Consider the following 17,467-nt stretch of genomic DNA (forward strand, 5'->3'; position numbering starts at 1 on the left):
GATTTTATTAGGGTGCTAGGCTATGTAGCCAAGCAGCTACCACTTCTTAGTAACCTCATACCACAAATATTTAATGAAAGTCATGAGGGTACAATATTGAGTTCCATACACTTACCAGTGCCCTAAGCTTGATTGAGGCTCTGCTGTCTCATAGCTAGAATATTTGAGTGCCAAAAGAAGGGAGGGATAAAAACAAAGCCTTTTACTGCTCTATTTCTGAGGTGAAAGCCATCAATTACTTATAGATAGTTAGGAAACTAATCACATAACCCTGCCAAATTATAGGAATGATATTGATGAACAATAGTATGTCTCCTACAGTGATTAAAAGATGTTAGTTATTTTTATTACTCTCTGATGTCTCCTCCCTGCCACTTCAGTGTACTAATCATCTAGAGGTTAGGGATGGATTATGAAATCCTAACGAATTAAAGATAGCCTTTTCTTAGAGCAATAGGGTGAAAGGGAAGATATCATGATAACAATGACATATCTGAGTATAGAATCACCAAGTGCTCACTTAGAATTTCTGCCTGTAAGTTTTGCAGGTAGCTACCTCAGTATTTCTAAACCTACTTTTGACACTCCCTACACCATCTCTCTTGAAATCCAGTTGGCCATCACGTTTAGTCAGTGCTGGTTCTTTGTTATTTACTAATTCTCTTACTCGTACTATTTCACATTAGTCTGAGTGCTGGGAGATACATTGGCACCTTGAATCTCTGATACCAAGATCTAAATATGTGAAGCAAGCAAATTTTATAAAACATCAGTGTGGAACAAATGGTAAAATACAGCTCTTGGGACTGTGAGTGGTTAAACTATTACAGAGGAAGTATTTAGAAATTGTTTTCTGGGGCACCTGGGTGGCTCAGAGGATTAATGTCTCTGCCTTCAGCTCAGGTCATGGCCCCAGGGTCCCAGGGTCAGGCTCTGTGCTCAACGGGAGTCTGCTTCTTTCTCTCCCTCTGCCTGTCATTTCCTCTGTTTGTGCTCTGTCAAATGAATAAATAAAATCTTAAAAAAAAAAAAAAGAAGAAATTTTTTTCTCTCTTAATTCAAGGAGTTATATATTTATAGAAAGAAAAAAAAATGGAGGCTTTGAAATGTGTATTAACACTCCTCTTTTATCCCTTAAGTCCCTTTATAATGTCTGGTAGAGCAGTAGCATGGGTGGTTGGTGAGAGGTTATAGACTATAGCTCCAAGTCTAATTTTTTTAATATTACAGACACAGATTCAATATCCATTCCAAAAAAATGTACTGTATATTTGTGTAAACCTATTTAAAACCTTGTTTATTTACTTAAACACAAAAGTAAGTATATTAATGCTGGGAAATGTTAGGTTGTTGAACTGTTTCAGCTGAACTATCTTGAGAAATCGGTATTGTCTGTTATCTTAATTCCCACCTTCATGTCTGCCTTTATATTTAATTTTATAGATCTATATATTTTTTACTTTAATCAGTTTTATTTTAATCATTTAATATGATGTTAGCTTTTAATTAAATATTTTGAATCTTTATTAGCTCTTGAAATCATCTGCAATTCCAGACATTGAAATTTTGCTTCTCTGGATCTATTGCGTTGGGCCCCTGCCTGTTTATCACTTCAAGGTGCCTATGTATTCAGAAGTTAGATGTGCTTATTTAAACGGAGAACAAACTGAGGGTTGCTGGAGGGGAGATGGGTGGGGCATGGACTAGATAGGGGATGGACATTAAGGAGGGCCCTCATGATAAGCACTGGGTGTTACTATAAAGTGATGTATCTCTAAATTCTACTCCTGAAACCAGTACTACACTATATGTTAACTAACTAGAATTTAAGCAATGACCTAAAAAAATAAGTTGACGAAGAGAAATGTTTTGTATTATTTTTAAGCAGTGTTTTAGAAACCCTGATTTTGAGAGTTTTCCTTTTTCCCCTAAGCTTTAGAACTTCCTGACCATTGCAAATTATTAGTCTTTTGATATATCATTTTGACCAAGCCACTCATAGTTTTCTAAAGATGGAGACATTATATTAATTGCCATCTGTTTTTCTCTATGAGAAGCTGACTTAGTTGAGCCTTGTTTTAGCTTTCCACAAGCCTTCCAGAATACATTATATTTTTATAAGTTTTCACAGATGGAATAATTATCTTTATGTAACCAAGAAGAGGTCATAGAAAAGACAATTCATAATTAGATTCGGTTACAAACTGTATAAGTGCATAGATTGTAATATTTTTCCTCCCTTAAGTCATAATTAGTCCTCTTTGAAAACATAATTGTTCTGAATCACACTGAGATCATTTTTAGCCTATATATGTGCATGCAATACAACATATTATTTCAGGCATCGTGATATTTATTTGTCATAGTCACATAGTCATGCTTAGAATAAAAAATGACATTCAAATCATTTGAAAATATATATAGAACATACACATTAAGAGCCATATATCTTGCACTTTTTGCAGTAGACATTCATAAAGTCTTTTTTAATATGTGTATATTGTCTGAAGAAATAACAGTAGTTGAATATTTCAAAGTTTAGAAATAAATCATTAGCTCTTTCCCACGCACTTATAGGTAGCTATTTTTGTGTAGTTAAAAGCTCTTATAAAAACACTTAATGTTTGTCAGACAGTATCTAGGCATATTAACTCATTTAATCAAGATAACTCCATGGGATAGGCACTAGTGTTAAACTAATTTTCCAAATGAGATGAGTAGGTACCCAGAGGTTAAACCTTTGTCAAGTATTATAACAGTGGGTGGCAAGACTGTATTCAATTCTTCCTTGACCCCTTACTCCACCAAGTTGCCTGTGGAGCATTTCATCTCAACAAGTCTGGGAGAACAACCTCAGGGGCAGTCAGTGTTGCTCTCTTGATCTTCATGATGGCACTAAATAAACTTTTCTTATGTAATATGTATAGGCATGTACTAAATACTAACACAGGTAATACACATGAGGAAAATTTTAAGTCATTTATAATTTCTCAATGCAGACACGATTTCTGTCTACATTTGAGGTCATAGTCTTTCTGGCCTTCTTTTCTGCACTTGTCAACATACTTTTTTCCCTAAATTAATGGGATAATTTTCTTTGTATGTATTCCTTTCACCTAACAAAGTGTTACAGCCATATTTCTATATCATTAAATCACTTTAGAGCACCACATTTAATGGCCGAATAACATTATGTTAACACGAATTTTGAAATTTGTTTTTATTCACTTGTTCTTTGTTAACCGTGAGACCAATTTTCTGTGTCTCTCCAAATGAATAGATTTAAAGTACTCAGGGAATTCCTGGTGTTTTTAAATTATGGAGTGAAACCAGAAGCATGGATAAATATATGTGGGTTTACCTCCTGGAATAATGAAGTGATATTAGAATACTTCTTTAGAAAGTATTTAGAAACAAAGTATTGCTTTATTTTTCTTTTTTGTTGTTGTTTTTTTTTTCCTTTTATTTTTCTATGTTCTATATTTTCACAAGAACATTAAGAGAAAAGGAGATTTCACTAAAGAAAATATTTTACAGGTTTGACTGCAATCACACAAGAAAACTAAGTGTAAGAAAGAGTGTGGACATGCAGTGGCCAAATTAAAATCATTACTAATAGGGCAAGATATAATGAAGTCCCATACTGATTAATTGCGTGACATCATACAATGAAGGATATGCGTTTTACGCAAATCATCAGTACAGCGGTATGTAGTGATTTAGCTTAGAAATAATGAGAAATCACGTTTTGGTAACTTGTAGAAGGTGGAAAAAGGTGGGATACCAGATTTTTTAAAGTGATATTTTGCCAGTGGGTATTTCATCAATTGGAATATGCATCTTCACGTTGGGGAATATTTTCACATTCAGGATCAATTTTGTCAGTGCTTAGCACTGAGCACAGTGCTCATTAATCCACAGTCCTCTGCACCGCCAAAAACAAAGTTCACAGTAGCCAGCCCAGGGATGAAATGGCCCTTGTTCCCCATCCTAGGACATCATGCAGATAGTGAATAGGGAAGGCTGTAAAGCCAATGCGGGCTCGAGAAGCTCCTACACAGACACTCTGACCTTATATTGCTTTAGCTGTAGCACAGTGCTTTTATTTGTGCCAGTAAATATGTAAAATACGTTTAACAAATGCCTATAAATGGGACAGAGAGAAAGATGTTTTACATTCCACATCTACGGAGAAAGAGTTGGCCCATGGTTTATTACAAATCGTGGTCCGGAGGTACCGATTCTTCTCACTTATGTATACGAGCTATAGCCACGAGCATTTCTTTCTGTATTTCCTATTAGTGTTCTGAGAAAGCCATTTAATAGCCTTTATGTATGGCGTCATTCTATGAGGCTGCCAAGTTTCACTTGATTTTTAAAAAGATCCCAAATAGGATTAAGTTTTTCTATTTAACCCATCCACATTTTCTGAGCTACTTTTATCTTCTTCCATACAGACACCAAATCCATCGTTCTGACTCATTCTTGCTTTTTTTTTTTTTTTTACCTCAAGAATCTTTAAAACAAGGGGGGAAAAGGTTTTCTAAACAGAGATAATAGAAAACATTTTATTATGTCTAATTTCAAGACTGGTCCAGACGTTCAAAAGCAATTTCTATATATTTAGTCAATTTAAATAAGGCAAACTATCAATGAAAAGTGCCATGCACTGCGTTAGACATCTACATGTTTTCCTTCTTCAGTAAGACACAGTGAACACACCATGCCCTTACGATTAGATTTCCAGTCTTATTTCCACTGGTAAATAATTATGTGCTCCTGGACAGGTCACTTAAAATGTCTTGATATAAATTTCTTCATATGTGAATGTAATACATTAGAGAAAGTACAGATTTTGATATTAAAATTATGTGATCCTATTTGAACATAATATGTTGATATATTTTATAATAGTGCTATTCAAATATTAATATTGTTTTATTTTGTAATTTTGTGTTAATAGTAATGTCACTTAATTTTTATACATTGTATATTTTGAAATATATATTTTCAAGATATGTAAGGAAATGTAGTTCACACTACATTTTATTTAATATTTATAAATATGCCTAGTTATGAGCAATGAGATTAAATTTAAACAAATCAACATGAGACACAGTATTAGTGTTTTTTCCATATTGAAATATTATGCAAGTTTTCATCCATACATTCACCTGACAGGATTGGAGATGGAGGGTGGAAATGCCACCACTTGTTTCTCTAGGGCGCATTTCAGACATACTAATTGATAGCATTTTTCCTTATTAGCCCAGACTCTCCCTGAATATTTCTCAGCCTGGCACTGCTGACAGCTGTCAACACTCTTCAGTCAGAAGTGGACGATTATTTGAAACATTTTCCCTTACCCTGAAATGTCTGACCATTATAGACAATTTGGGATCTAGAAAAGTATAAACAAAGCCATAATATTTCATAATTCAGGAATACCTACTGCTACCATTTCATTCTTGTATCTTTATATTAAGAGGTTCAAAAAAGGGTCTCCTATCTGTTTTATCATTTAGGATTATAAAATAATGATAGTTTAACATTTAATTTTAAATTTAATTGCAAAATATTTCAATCATGTACTTTATCTGAAAAAAAATCTAACATATGGTAGAAAAATCACCCAGATTTAATGAGTGTTATTATTTGACATATTTACTTGAGATTGTTTAGAGGGAGAAAATTGAGACATATTTCTAAACTTCAATCTTTAAACCAATTTCTCTTCCTACTAGCATGGTAATTACCATAATAAATGTTGTGTATCACTTTTCTTTTTCTAGACTTCCTTTACACAATTTATGTATGACAACAGTCTCATATAGCATCATCTTGTAATTTTGAAACACTTTGTAATTGGTATCGTATAGTACTGTGATTTAAACTTTATTTTTCTATATATATATATTTCTGATTAACCCAATTTATATTTGCTTCACAGTGGAAAAATTTGAGAATATCTCTAGATATAAAGCAATAAAAAAATAGCTGTTAGTTTATATATTCAACTAATTTTTAAATACAGTAGATTTGGCCAAACTATTCCTCAAAATGGCTGTCCAGTTTTTCAGTTTCATCAGCATCGTATAGAGGCTCTGTGTGTGTGTGTGTGTGTGTGTGAGTTCTCATTAGTAGCATCACTAAATTAAATTATTTAGTGGTTTTTGTCCACCATATTGATTTTAAAAATACCGAATAAATTGTTATTTTTGTTGTTGTTTTAATTTATAAATTTTAAACACAAGTGAAGAATAAAATAATAGCTATGCAAATGTTCATGACCCAATTTCAAGAATTAATTGTCAAGCCTTTGCCTCAATGATTTTACCTGAGCTCCTACTATTTCTGAAATGTTTTTAAAAAAATTCTAGACACCATGGGGCGCCTGGGTGGCTCAGTGGGTTAAGCCGCTGCCTTCGGCTCAGGTCATGATCTCAGGGTCCTGGGATTGAGTCCCGCGTCGGGCTCTCTGCTCAGCGGGGAGCCTGCTTCCTCCTCTCTCTCTGCCTGCCTCTCTGCTTGTGATCTCTGTCAAATAAATAAATAAAATCTTAAAAAAAAAAAAAAAAAAATTCTAGACACCAAAATGTTTCAGTATACATGATCAAAAGTAGGTTTATTTTTAATTTTTTTTTATTCTTAACCACAAAGAAACTTCTATAACTAACAAAATCCACAATGTTTTCTGTCATCTCAAGGTACTGAATTATCATATTGGATTGCCACAAATTCATAAAAAATGTAAGCATAAAAATATGTTTGTACAAATTAAGTTCTAAACAATGTCTTTATTTTACACTTGTTCTTGTGTGTTTTAAATAACTTTTAATCTAAAACAGTATCTTCCCTAAAACCTCTCACTTTTCTCCTAGATGAATGAAAATATAATATAAAATTGACACAAATGCATTTTCCCAACATTATCATTACACTTCACACCACTGTTAGTGATTGTTTTTTATATTTATAAAAAATAACTTCCTCATTAAGAAACTGAACTTATTCTGAATATTTTCATTATTTACTGGCTATCAAAAGGTATATTTTAGCAATTTCTAAACAACAAACATTATTTAAGTTTCAAATGTTCAACATAAGAATGAAATTCATCTTTAATTTTCACCGCAGTTGAATTTCTTCATGGCCTTCATTAAGTAAATATATAACAAAGAAAATATCTGCTTGAAGGAACTCAGAGGCACCACAATATCCCCATTTATGACAACCTGTTCTTTCTTAATTAGGTGTTTTTTAACAACTTTTTCTAACAAGAGTCAGAGACCTAAAATATCTCTCGGTGGTTGTTCAAAAATGTGTGGAGAAGATTCAAAGTGAGATCATATAGAAAACTCCTAACAGACACAGGGACTCTGGCTTTTCTGTTGATCATGTAGTATTAAACTACATACCTGACAAAATTATTTTTCTTCGTGAGTCTCAAACAAATCCAATTTGGTTATATGGAAGTGCTATGTCAATGTGGTAAATGCAAAGCTATTCAATTTTCTTTAAGGGTGAGAATTACCAATCATTTCAAAGGAGTTGGTATAATAAGTATCAGTTAAATGGAAAGTTTTACATGTAAAATTCAGTAGTTGAAGTTTCTTTTTTAGTATTTTGATAATAGAAGCTATCTTTTATCTCTGTCTTATGTATTATAAACAGCCATATTTACCCTGGCACTATATTTTGTATTTATTTTCTAAAAATAACATAATCTCTTTGTTAAATGAAAAACGTTTCTTTTCGTATCTTTCATAATATAAAATGGCAAATATCTTGCATGGGTTTTCTATTCACACAGTGTTTTATAACATCAATAAAACTGATTATTAAATCCCCCAGATTTCAAACTGAATTGGAATTTTGTTTATCTAATACTAGATAAAATACTGTAACTTGGGAAATTGGATTAGGAAACTTACTTCTATTTAGAAAAAGGAGAAAGATCACATTTTTTCCCCTGGCTTGACTGTTGAATTTTACCGAGATAGAATAGAAGATGTAAGCAGGTTAAATTAAACCAGAAAAATCTCAGTGTCACCTATCAATCAATGAGATTGCCAGACCAACTTTTCAACCTTCAGGCAGATTTATGGCTATAGCTTAAAATGGACCATGCTTGAGCAGAAGTTTTTAATTATACCTTTCAAATTATTGCTGAGGTATAACCAAATATATATAACAAATATATAACAAAATATAACCAGCTTAGAAGATAAATAAAGTGTGTATTGTTGTTTTGTTTTTATGAATGCAAAAGTTGTACCCTTACTGTAGCAATTATGTGAGAAAGTGTTATTTTTTAATTTAAATTTTGTTTCTTGTTCCTTAGGAATATGAAAGAAACCTAAGACTTAAAAAGATTATAAAGGAACATATGGTTTTTGTTTGCAACTACTTTTTCTTCTGAAGAACACCAGTTAGAATCAAAAGAGCAGAATGAATTGTTGCTTCTTGCTACCTTTTATCTTGGGAATTCCTCTCATATGGCCTTGCTTTACAGCAACAGAAATCTCTACAACGGAGGAAGTTGAGCACCCCGTGGGTTCTCACTTCCGAGTGAAGCGTGGTTGGATGTGGAACCAGTTTTTTGTACCAGAGGAAAGGAACGAGACTAATTATCACATTGGCCAGGTACTGGTTTTATGAAAGTGTTGCCGGAAATAACATTACAGAACTCTAAATGGATGGGTTGAGGAAGTTTTAAGTCATTTAATAATTCTACATTTTCTCTGTGGAACCCTTAGGAAGCTTCAGACATCAGCCTAATTAATTGTTTCAGATTTTCAAGCACCTAAAATATTTGCAAAACTTGAGGAAGAAGAAAAGCTCTGACTTTCAAATTTTACTTTTGTCTCCCTTATGAAAATACTGCCCTCATTTATCAACATCTGGAAATTTGATGGCGTTATTTTTGGTAATGGATCAAAGCAACCACACTGAGAATAATAACGTTTACCAACATCATTTAGTATGATTTTCTGTTATGTTCAGTAGGTGTTGATTTACCCATCATTAATTTTTCATGAAGCAGATTAATACCAAACCTTTTTACAGCTAAGTAGCTTCAAGGGCCTACACACTTCATTTGATTATGAAGTATAAAGAATAATTATTTTTTCTTTTTTGTAAGAATATTTTTAAAATTTCCTAATGAGATAAAACATTCCCTATTTATGTTTTTGGTTTTTATTATTATTCAATTTTCTTTAAACAGAGGTAATTACAATACCATGTCCTTTTCTGTAAGGATCTTTGTCTAGATGAATGAACTGAAAAAAGTTTAACCGCTAATTAACTGGCACTAAAATTTAATTGGGCCCAAAGGGTGAAGCACTCAAAATTCATTAACTCCCTTTTCCTAGCCCTTTCAGGAGAGCTGCAGTGTTAGCGTGATGTGCAGATTCCAAAGGACTTCATCTATCCCATCCAGCAAATGTATATGTGTATATTCAACCGAAGGCTCAGGTTAGGATCTTAGGCAAACAGATTTCAAACCTTTGTGTATGTGCGTGACTGCTTTGAGGCAATTTCACATCTTTTTATTCTCGAAGATGACTGCAAGTAAATCAGAGGCAGGATGGCAAAGATGAGGTCCTTGGTTAAGCGTGTGCTAGTTAACTGAGTCTCTGTAGCCACATTTACAGTGAACTCCACAGAGCCTCATATGCTCTCCCGTCAATGAGCCAGGTGACAGACTAACAGAGGCTGGTGACTTTTAGTGAATAAGGCTCTACGGGGAAGTGCATCAGTACAATCAGAGCAGAGACTAGCTCCCTGGCTGACTGTCACATTTTCTAGTTTTGTTTTCGTGCTCCGGGCACATCTCCTGTTGCCTCCTTTCACATCGTGATTGATTTCGCCTATTTTTTTCATTCTGTAAAAATACTTACAAAAGTATCCTAACAGATGCTTTCGCCTAAAACAATGTCATTAGGCTTAAATAACATACAGATAACTGGTTTAAAAGACAGTAATAATGAATATTTAGGTGTTGTAGTTAAAGAGCTAGTAAAAATAAAATGTAGCTGATGTGTCCAGATGACTTTCTTTTTGAACTATTTGTTAACAGGGATTAAGTTTGGAAAGCACAATTAAGTAAAAAATTAAAGGCATATTGATTTGCCAAACCAATAGTAACTGCCTAATTGAAAAAAGTATTTTTGAATAGAAAGACAGAAAATATCATAATATGGAATTCATGAAATTAAAATGTATTTAACTTGTGTATTTTGTGACATTAAGAGGCTGATGTTAAAAAAAAATAAGTAAATATATATCTCTTAAAAAGATCAGGCTTACTGATCCATGAAAATTATACTGTACATATATACTTGGAATACATTTATTCATTGCCTAATTTGATTTATCATCTCATTCTAATACCTAATCAAACTTTCGAACTGTATCAAAATGATACTTGAAAAACATAGCCATCCTTTATTTTCATTTGATATACTTATTGGAAAGGACATTTGTTTCCCTAAGTTTCTTATTTGTAAGTCATGGAAACTTGTTTTATCTTATGAGTAATGAAGAGCTATCAGATGAAAAGAGCTAGAACTTTATTATCTCTTTATTATTATTCCCAATCTGTTTCTTTCAATAAATAGTAGTGTTATTCAACACATGATTAAAATCATTAAAATTCATTGTTTTAGATATCTTCAGATATTCTACCCAATCACAGAGGAATATATTAATTAGTCCATTGTACCTTGAGCTATTAGAAAATTATGAATTGGTTTAAAATTTTATTTCTTTGGTTAGCTTTGTAAATTTTAGAGAAGCTCTTACTTTGAAGAAGGACATATTCATAAATGATGAATCAAAACTATGGATTCACAATAATTAAGGGATTATGGCATACTTCTTCTCTTTATGTAAAAATAATTTAGGTATGAGAACCCAACCAACCAATGTTACCTGCATCATAATAACCCTTGTTTTTATATATAAAATTCAAAATTCTATTAACACCATGAATGAACAAATTTACTTTGCCTTTAAAAAATAAAAAATAATGAGGGCACAAGAAGAAAAGATGCATTTGAGAACTGAGTTGAATTTGTTGGAAAGCAATAGATCTAATTTAGCAAAACTCAGAACAGGGAAGCTCTGGGGTCAGACAGACCTATTGTCTAAATCATAAACCTATATAAAAACCATGACTCTGTGAAAGTTTGAAAAATTTTCAGTCTCTCTTTCTCTGTATAAATAATTATATCAATAATATATATCTCACGATGTTATGAGGATTTATTGGGAAATCATACATAAAGCAACTTGTAGATTTTATGGCATGTTATAAATGCCAACAAGGAAGGGTGAGGCTCTCATTATCTTCTCAACATGCTTTCTTATTTTCCTGGTAATATTTTCAGTGTTTCCTATGTGTTTTTAGCCTAGAGATAAAACATCACTGTTCAAATTTACCTAGATTATTATTTTCCTATCTGTCTCTACATCCCAATCTAATACAAATATTTGAGAGTACGGTTTTAGTAACCAAGAATATAGTCATAGAGTGAACTTGAACCAATTTTGTTGTGCAGAATTTATGGAAGGTACTTTGTTTTCCAATTACTATAGTTTCTAATTAGAATAATCTATTTAGAGTAATAAAATTTATGTAGTGATTTACATTGAAATTTCAGACTTCTCTGACTGATGATAGAATTTAATCTTAAAATTAATATTTCACCTGATTTAATATACTGTGGAAATTACATGGAGTTATTAACTTGGGGAAAAATTAACAGACTTGAAAATAAAATCGTTAAAATTGATTTGTCCGTTTAAACCTGTCTTGGAAACTAAATTATCCCTCTTTGCACTTGCAGCTAAGATCTGATTTAGACAATGGAAACAACTCTTTCCAGTACAAGCTTTTGGGAGCTGGAGCTGGAAGTATTTTTGTCATTGATGAGAGAACAGGTGACATATATGCCGTCCAGAAGCTTGATAGAGAGGAACGATCCCTCTACACTCTAAGAGCCCAGGTAATAGACAGCACTACTGGAAGGGCTGTGGAACCTGAGTCTGAGTTTGTCATCAGAGTTTCGGATATCAATGACAATGAACCAAAATTCCTAGATGAACCTTATGAGGCCATTGTACCAGAGATGTCTCCAGAAGGTATTGCATATTAATTTACATCAAAGATATATTAACAATGACAACAGATTTAAAATCTTGAGCTAATGTTTTTGGAAGTGAATTATTTAAAGTTCAACACTTGTACTTCCTTCTACAAACATATAAGTAAAATATTTTTTAAAAATTAGATGATCATTTAAATTTTGTAAACAATAGTACTATATATTAATACATTATTCGTCTTGTTAAAATACCTCATTCCTCAAGGCAATAGAAAAAAGGGTTAAACATGTACATTTTAGGGATGCCTGAGTGCCTCAGTTGGTTAAGTGTTTGCCTTTAGCTCAGGTCATGATCCCAGCGTGCTGGGATTGAGTCCCGCATTGGGCTCCCTGCTCGATGGGGAGCCTGCTTCTCTCTCTCTCTCTCTGCCTGACACCACCCCCTGCTCATGCTGTCTCTCTTCTCCCTCTGTCCTCTCTCTCTGACAAATAAATCTTTAAAAAAAATGTATGTTTTAGTGATTTATAAAATTCTTTAGCTTATTCACTTATTAGTTTCTCCATTATAAAAATGCATTTTCCAAAACAGGGTATAATCTTGTATCTTAAAAACACATAAGATCATCCTGAAAAATATGCATGTTTAAGTAGTAGAAGACTAATTTTTAAGACACAAATACTGTATGCATCAAAATCATGGAACATAAAGACTAAAAACAAAGTGGTTGAACACCTCTGTGCAACTGTATTTATCTTGAAAGTTCCTTTCAATTCCAATGTTATTTATATAAATATTTTAAATATATTGCATATAGAAGCAAGTGCTTTCCATAAGCTATAAGAACTGAAGGCATTGAAAATCAGAAATGTCTTTCTAATAGAGAGGAAATTATGGTGTGGCTATGCAAAATTTGTTCACTCACTGAGTCAGAAAATTTTGATAGCACAATATATATTAAAATTAAGTTCATAAAATTTACTTAAGTGTGATAAATTCTGTTCCATAATGGCCATTTTAAATTATGCTAACATACTTCAAAATTGCTTTACCTAAATATTTAATTTATTAGCCACCAAATCTAAGATGTATATTCTGTTGTATATTTTCCTGATTCTTGTTTTTTAACATTCCAGGAAGCAATTTTTTTTTAATTTTTTTTATTAACATACAGTGTATTATTTGTGCCAGAGGTTCCAGGAAGCAATTTAAAGACTTCTTTCTACATGTGTTCAGAACATAGGTCTTTATAGCATAAACAAATTCAACTGTGAATATGTATCAGGACCAATTATCATTAGATGTATATGACACATTTTTATTGTTCTATTTGGTAGCTAAGCAATGAAACATTTCTTCTTCCCACTCCATCCTCCTCCTCCTCATTCACTTCCTCCTACTCCTCTTCTTTCTTAAATAGCATACATTATGGACCTAACATTTACTAGAATATTTTTTGAAATGTAATTTTGGAGGTAATTGCTTGTATGAAACTTATGTTTTAGTTATACCACACAAGCAGTAACTATTTTTAAATAAGATGATATTTGATACTGTGTGTATGAAAGTGTTAATTTTGGGTAAGGTATGATGCTAATTGACTGGAGGAAGTGGGACATTTTAGGAGATGATATTTGAAGTTGATTACAAAGAGTCCAATCATGTCATATTCTAGGAAAATATTCCCATACAGTATGAAGAGGATTGCATATATTAATTATTAATATGGGAGTTATTGTCAAATAGCAAGCATTTAGGCATGACCATGGATGAGATGCCTTGGCAGAGAATGTATGTAGAAAAGAGAAAAGCATACAAAGAAAAGACTGTTAAGCAAAAGGGGATTGACTTGTACTTTAGAATGATTGAGATTGACCAGTGATGTAGGAAAAATAGAAAGACATGAAAAGAGATGTTGCAAAGGAATAGGTCCGCCAGCTATGTGGAATGCTGCTGTGAGATTGAATTAAATGAAGAAAGTATAGTGATTTTGATTTGGCAAGTTGAAGGCTCCTAGTGATTTTGGTAAGAGAAATTCAGTTGAATTAATGGGACTGCAATATTTTGGAGATTATTCTATTGCATGGATGGATGGAGAAGAGGAGGTGACAGTGAATTTAGCCAACTTTAAAAGACACTATACTACAGAGAGAAAATAGAGATGTGGACACTAGGTAGAGAGAGATAAAGGTAAATAGGATTTTTTTAATTATTATCATTATTTAAGCACTTATTGGGATGGGAATTTTAAAAGCACAGTTATATACTATAGGCAATGATCCAAAAGAAGGGTATTTTTGAAGAAAATCAGGGGGCTATAACTAATGGAAAACTATTCTTGAGAAGGAAAAGACCCATGGAATCTAGAGCAATAGTAGAGGAGACAGATTCAGGTTAGGTTAACACTTTGGTTGATAATAAATCAGTTAATAAGTGCTTGTTTCTATCCATTAGATATGAGACAAAGGCACTAATTGAGAGCAAAGGGGTGGACTTTTTGATAGAAGGAGGAGGTACTCTGTTATGAGATACTCTATTATGTAAAGTTGGAGAATGGATCCACAAGGAGATTGCAGTATGTGCAATACAGTATTTGCACCATGGCATCAGTGTAGCCACAGACTGTGGTTGATTCAGCAGACATCACAAAACCTTGGTTTGTTCTGTATGGTATTTGGCTAGCAAAGATCTCTTTGCTGTGCAATTCAAGGTTCATGCATATATAAACCTAGTTAATCTGTGTATTTCAGTACATCCTGTGGGAGTGCCAGTCTGGGTTCAGGCATTATATGGAATCATACTAAAATCAATAATCATTTTGTATTCCTTTCTGTGCAAGTTAAGTGGCCAATAGTCAGCTATTGTCAGAAATGTTATTTATATGGAGATAGAGGAATATCCCATTGTTCTGTCAACTGAGTGTAGATGGTTTCCCTCTGAAGCATTCCTTGAATTATTAACTTTGCTTTGAAGAAATCAATCAATATTATATGTGATTTTTCTGTTTTCCTCAATCTCAGTATTTAAATAATGAATAATATGAATTATTTTACCTGAATATATACTTAATTCTTCATGTTCTTTCCATATTAATGCCATTTTATAGGTTCTTGAATGTTAATCTTGCTTCCAAACACCCTACCCACCATTCTTATCCTTTACAAAGCAACAAATGCAAACATTTTATTCTCTGTTGTCTTAAATATTGTGTGTTGTATTATAGTCAACTACCAGTTATTTTATTTGAATCTGTACTTTGCATGTAGAATTTGGTAGAGTACTGAAAGGAATCTCCATTTGAGGATGTCATCAGAAGAGGAAACCAAGAAAACTACAAACTACTTGTTGCTTATTAAACATATTTATTTATAGTGGGCTTTTACTGATCAGATTTATATTTAAAATGCAATTACTTTTAATACTAGAACTACCAAATAGAATTGAGATAAAACATTGTCTTTCCACTTGTTAGTCTGGAATTACAAAATTATTATCTCTCTCCCACACAAAAATATAAGAAGATCTAATAGGCTAGGAGTCACACAGGACCTGAAGTTTTTGATGACTGAGTAAAAAAAATGAGTGCATGTATGGATAAAAAACTACATAAGGTTTATGTATAAACCTTATAAACATAAGATTTATTTTTAAATGAGGTTTGGGAGATGAACAAAGGATATCAGTGGTTCTAAAACCCAGGGCGGCTTTGACGGTGTCAGTTGAGCACACAGTTGACCTAAAGTGCTGCAGATAGTCTCTGAATAGTGATTCCTCAATTGTAAAATTTCCCAGTGCAGGACTTCTAGAAACATTTAAATTTCCAGAAATATATAACCCACTGAGACTGAATTGTGAAGAAACAGAAAATCAGGGCAGTCAGATTACTAGTAAGAGTGACTCAGTAACTAAAAACATCCCAACGAATAAAAGTCCAGGACCGATTGGCTTCACTGGTAAGTTCTACCAAAGATTTTAAAGAAGGATTAATATCAACCCTTCTCAAACTCTTCCAAAAATTTGAAGAGGATGGAACACTCCCAAAGTTAATTTTACAAAGTTAACATTACCCTGATACCAAAACCAGATAAGGACACCACAAGAAAACTACGGGTCAGTATCTCTAGTGAACAGAGATGCAAAAATTGTCAACAAAATTTTAGCAAGCCCAATTCAACAGCACATTAAAAAGATCGTATACCTTGATCAGGTGGGATTCAGCTCCAGGATGCAAGGATGGTTCAACAGAAGCAAATCAAACATGATATACGACTTTAGTCAAATAAAGTATAAAGATCATATAATAATAACATTACTGTATTACATATTGGAAAGTTACTAAAATAGTAGTTCTTAACTGTTCTAACCACAACAAGGTAAAATTATAATTATATGAGGTGATGGGGTGTTAACTAACCTTATTATGGTAATCATTTCTCAATATATTTGTATCAACCATCATGTTGTATACCTTGAACTTACACAATGTTGTATATCAATTGTATCTCAGTAAAGCTTGAAGAAAAAGAAATTCACTTTAATAGTATTTACCATCAAAATAATATGTCACCTGTTATAAAAGAGATTGATTTTGATTTATGTAAAGTACATGTAAATTTAGATGTCACTTTTTGAATTCATAAATTTAATAAGCATCAACACTCAATAGAAATTATCTGAAATATAAATATCCTTATTTCTTAAAATACATCAAATTTGAAAATTATATTCTATGAAACTTCTGTCTTTCGAGATATGACTTGAATGTGACTGAGTTTGGGATGGATTACTCTTTGTATTTTCTCTGAACATATTGTTTGCTTTCTTAAACACAGTCCATCTGTCTGACATAGATTCTCTCACATTATGAAAAGTAGAGGTGTCAAAAATACAACACAAGAATAAGAATGACCTAATTTTCAGGTGATGGTAGACAGAAAAAACAAAAAAAAATTTGAAAAATATTTTGCACGTTTAAGATGACAAGTGGGAAAATATCATCTGTTTCTTGAGTTTTGCTTGGAGGTTCTAGGTTGTAAAATAATTGAATCTCAAATATAAACACCGGAGAAATGTACTAATCAGTCCCTGTAAATAAATAATGATCCTCACTAATAAATAAGTGCCTGGTGTGAAAGAATGAGCAGATCCACAAATTAAAACCTTATTTCTGTCATGAATTTGATTGCATAAAATTATAATTTACTAAATTATCTAATATATATACATATATATATATATATGTTTTTTAAGATTTTATTTATTTATTTGACAGATCACAAGCAGGCAGAGAGGCAGTGTGGGGGAGGGTGGGAAGCAGGATCCCTGCTGAGCAGAGAGCCCAATGCGGGCCTTGATC

At 32.6% G+C, this 17,467-nt stretch overlaps 1 protein-coding gene across 1 annotated transcript in view; it reads left to right on the plus strand.

Annotated features, from left to right (window-relative positions):
• Window positions 1-17,467, plus strand: part of CDH19 (cadherin 19) — a 93,675-nt gene that overhangs the window by 15,315 nt on the left and 60,893 nt on the right. The window contains exons 2-3 of the mRNA XM_032872261.1: window positions 8,345-8,646; window positions 11,856-12,150. Coding sequence (XP_032728152.1) covers window positions 8,452-8,646; window positions 11,856-12,150 — 490 coding nt within the window. The 5' untranslated portion in view covers window positions 8,345-8,451. The remainder of the gene's footprint in view (window positions 1-8,344; window positions 8,647-11,855; window positions 12,151-17,467) is intronic.

This window comes from Lontra canadensis, unplaced genomic scaffold (genome assembly GCF_010015895.1).
Source record: "Lontra canadensis isolate GAN:19392208 unplaced genomic scaffold, GSC_riverotter_1.0 scaffold44, whole genome shotgun sequence".
Classification (NCBI taxonomy): Eukaryota; Metazoa; Chordata; class Mammalia; order Carnivora; family Mustelidae; genus Lontra; species Lontra canadensis.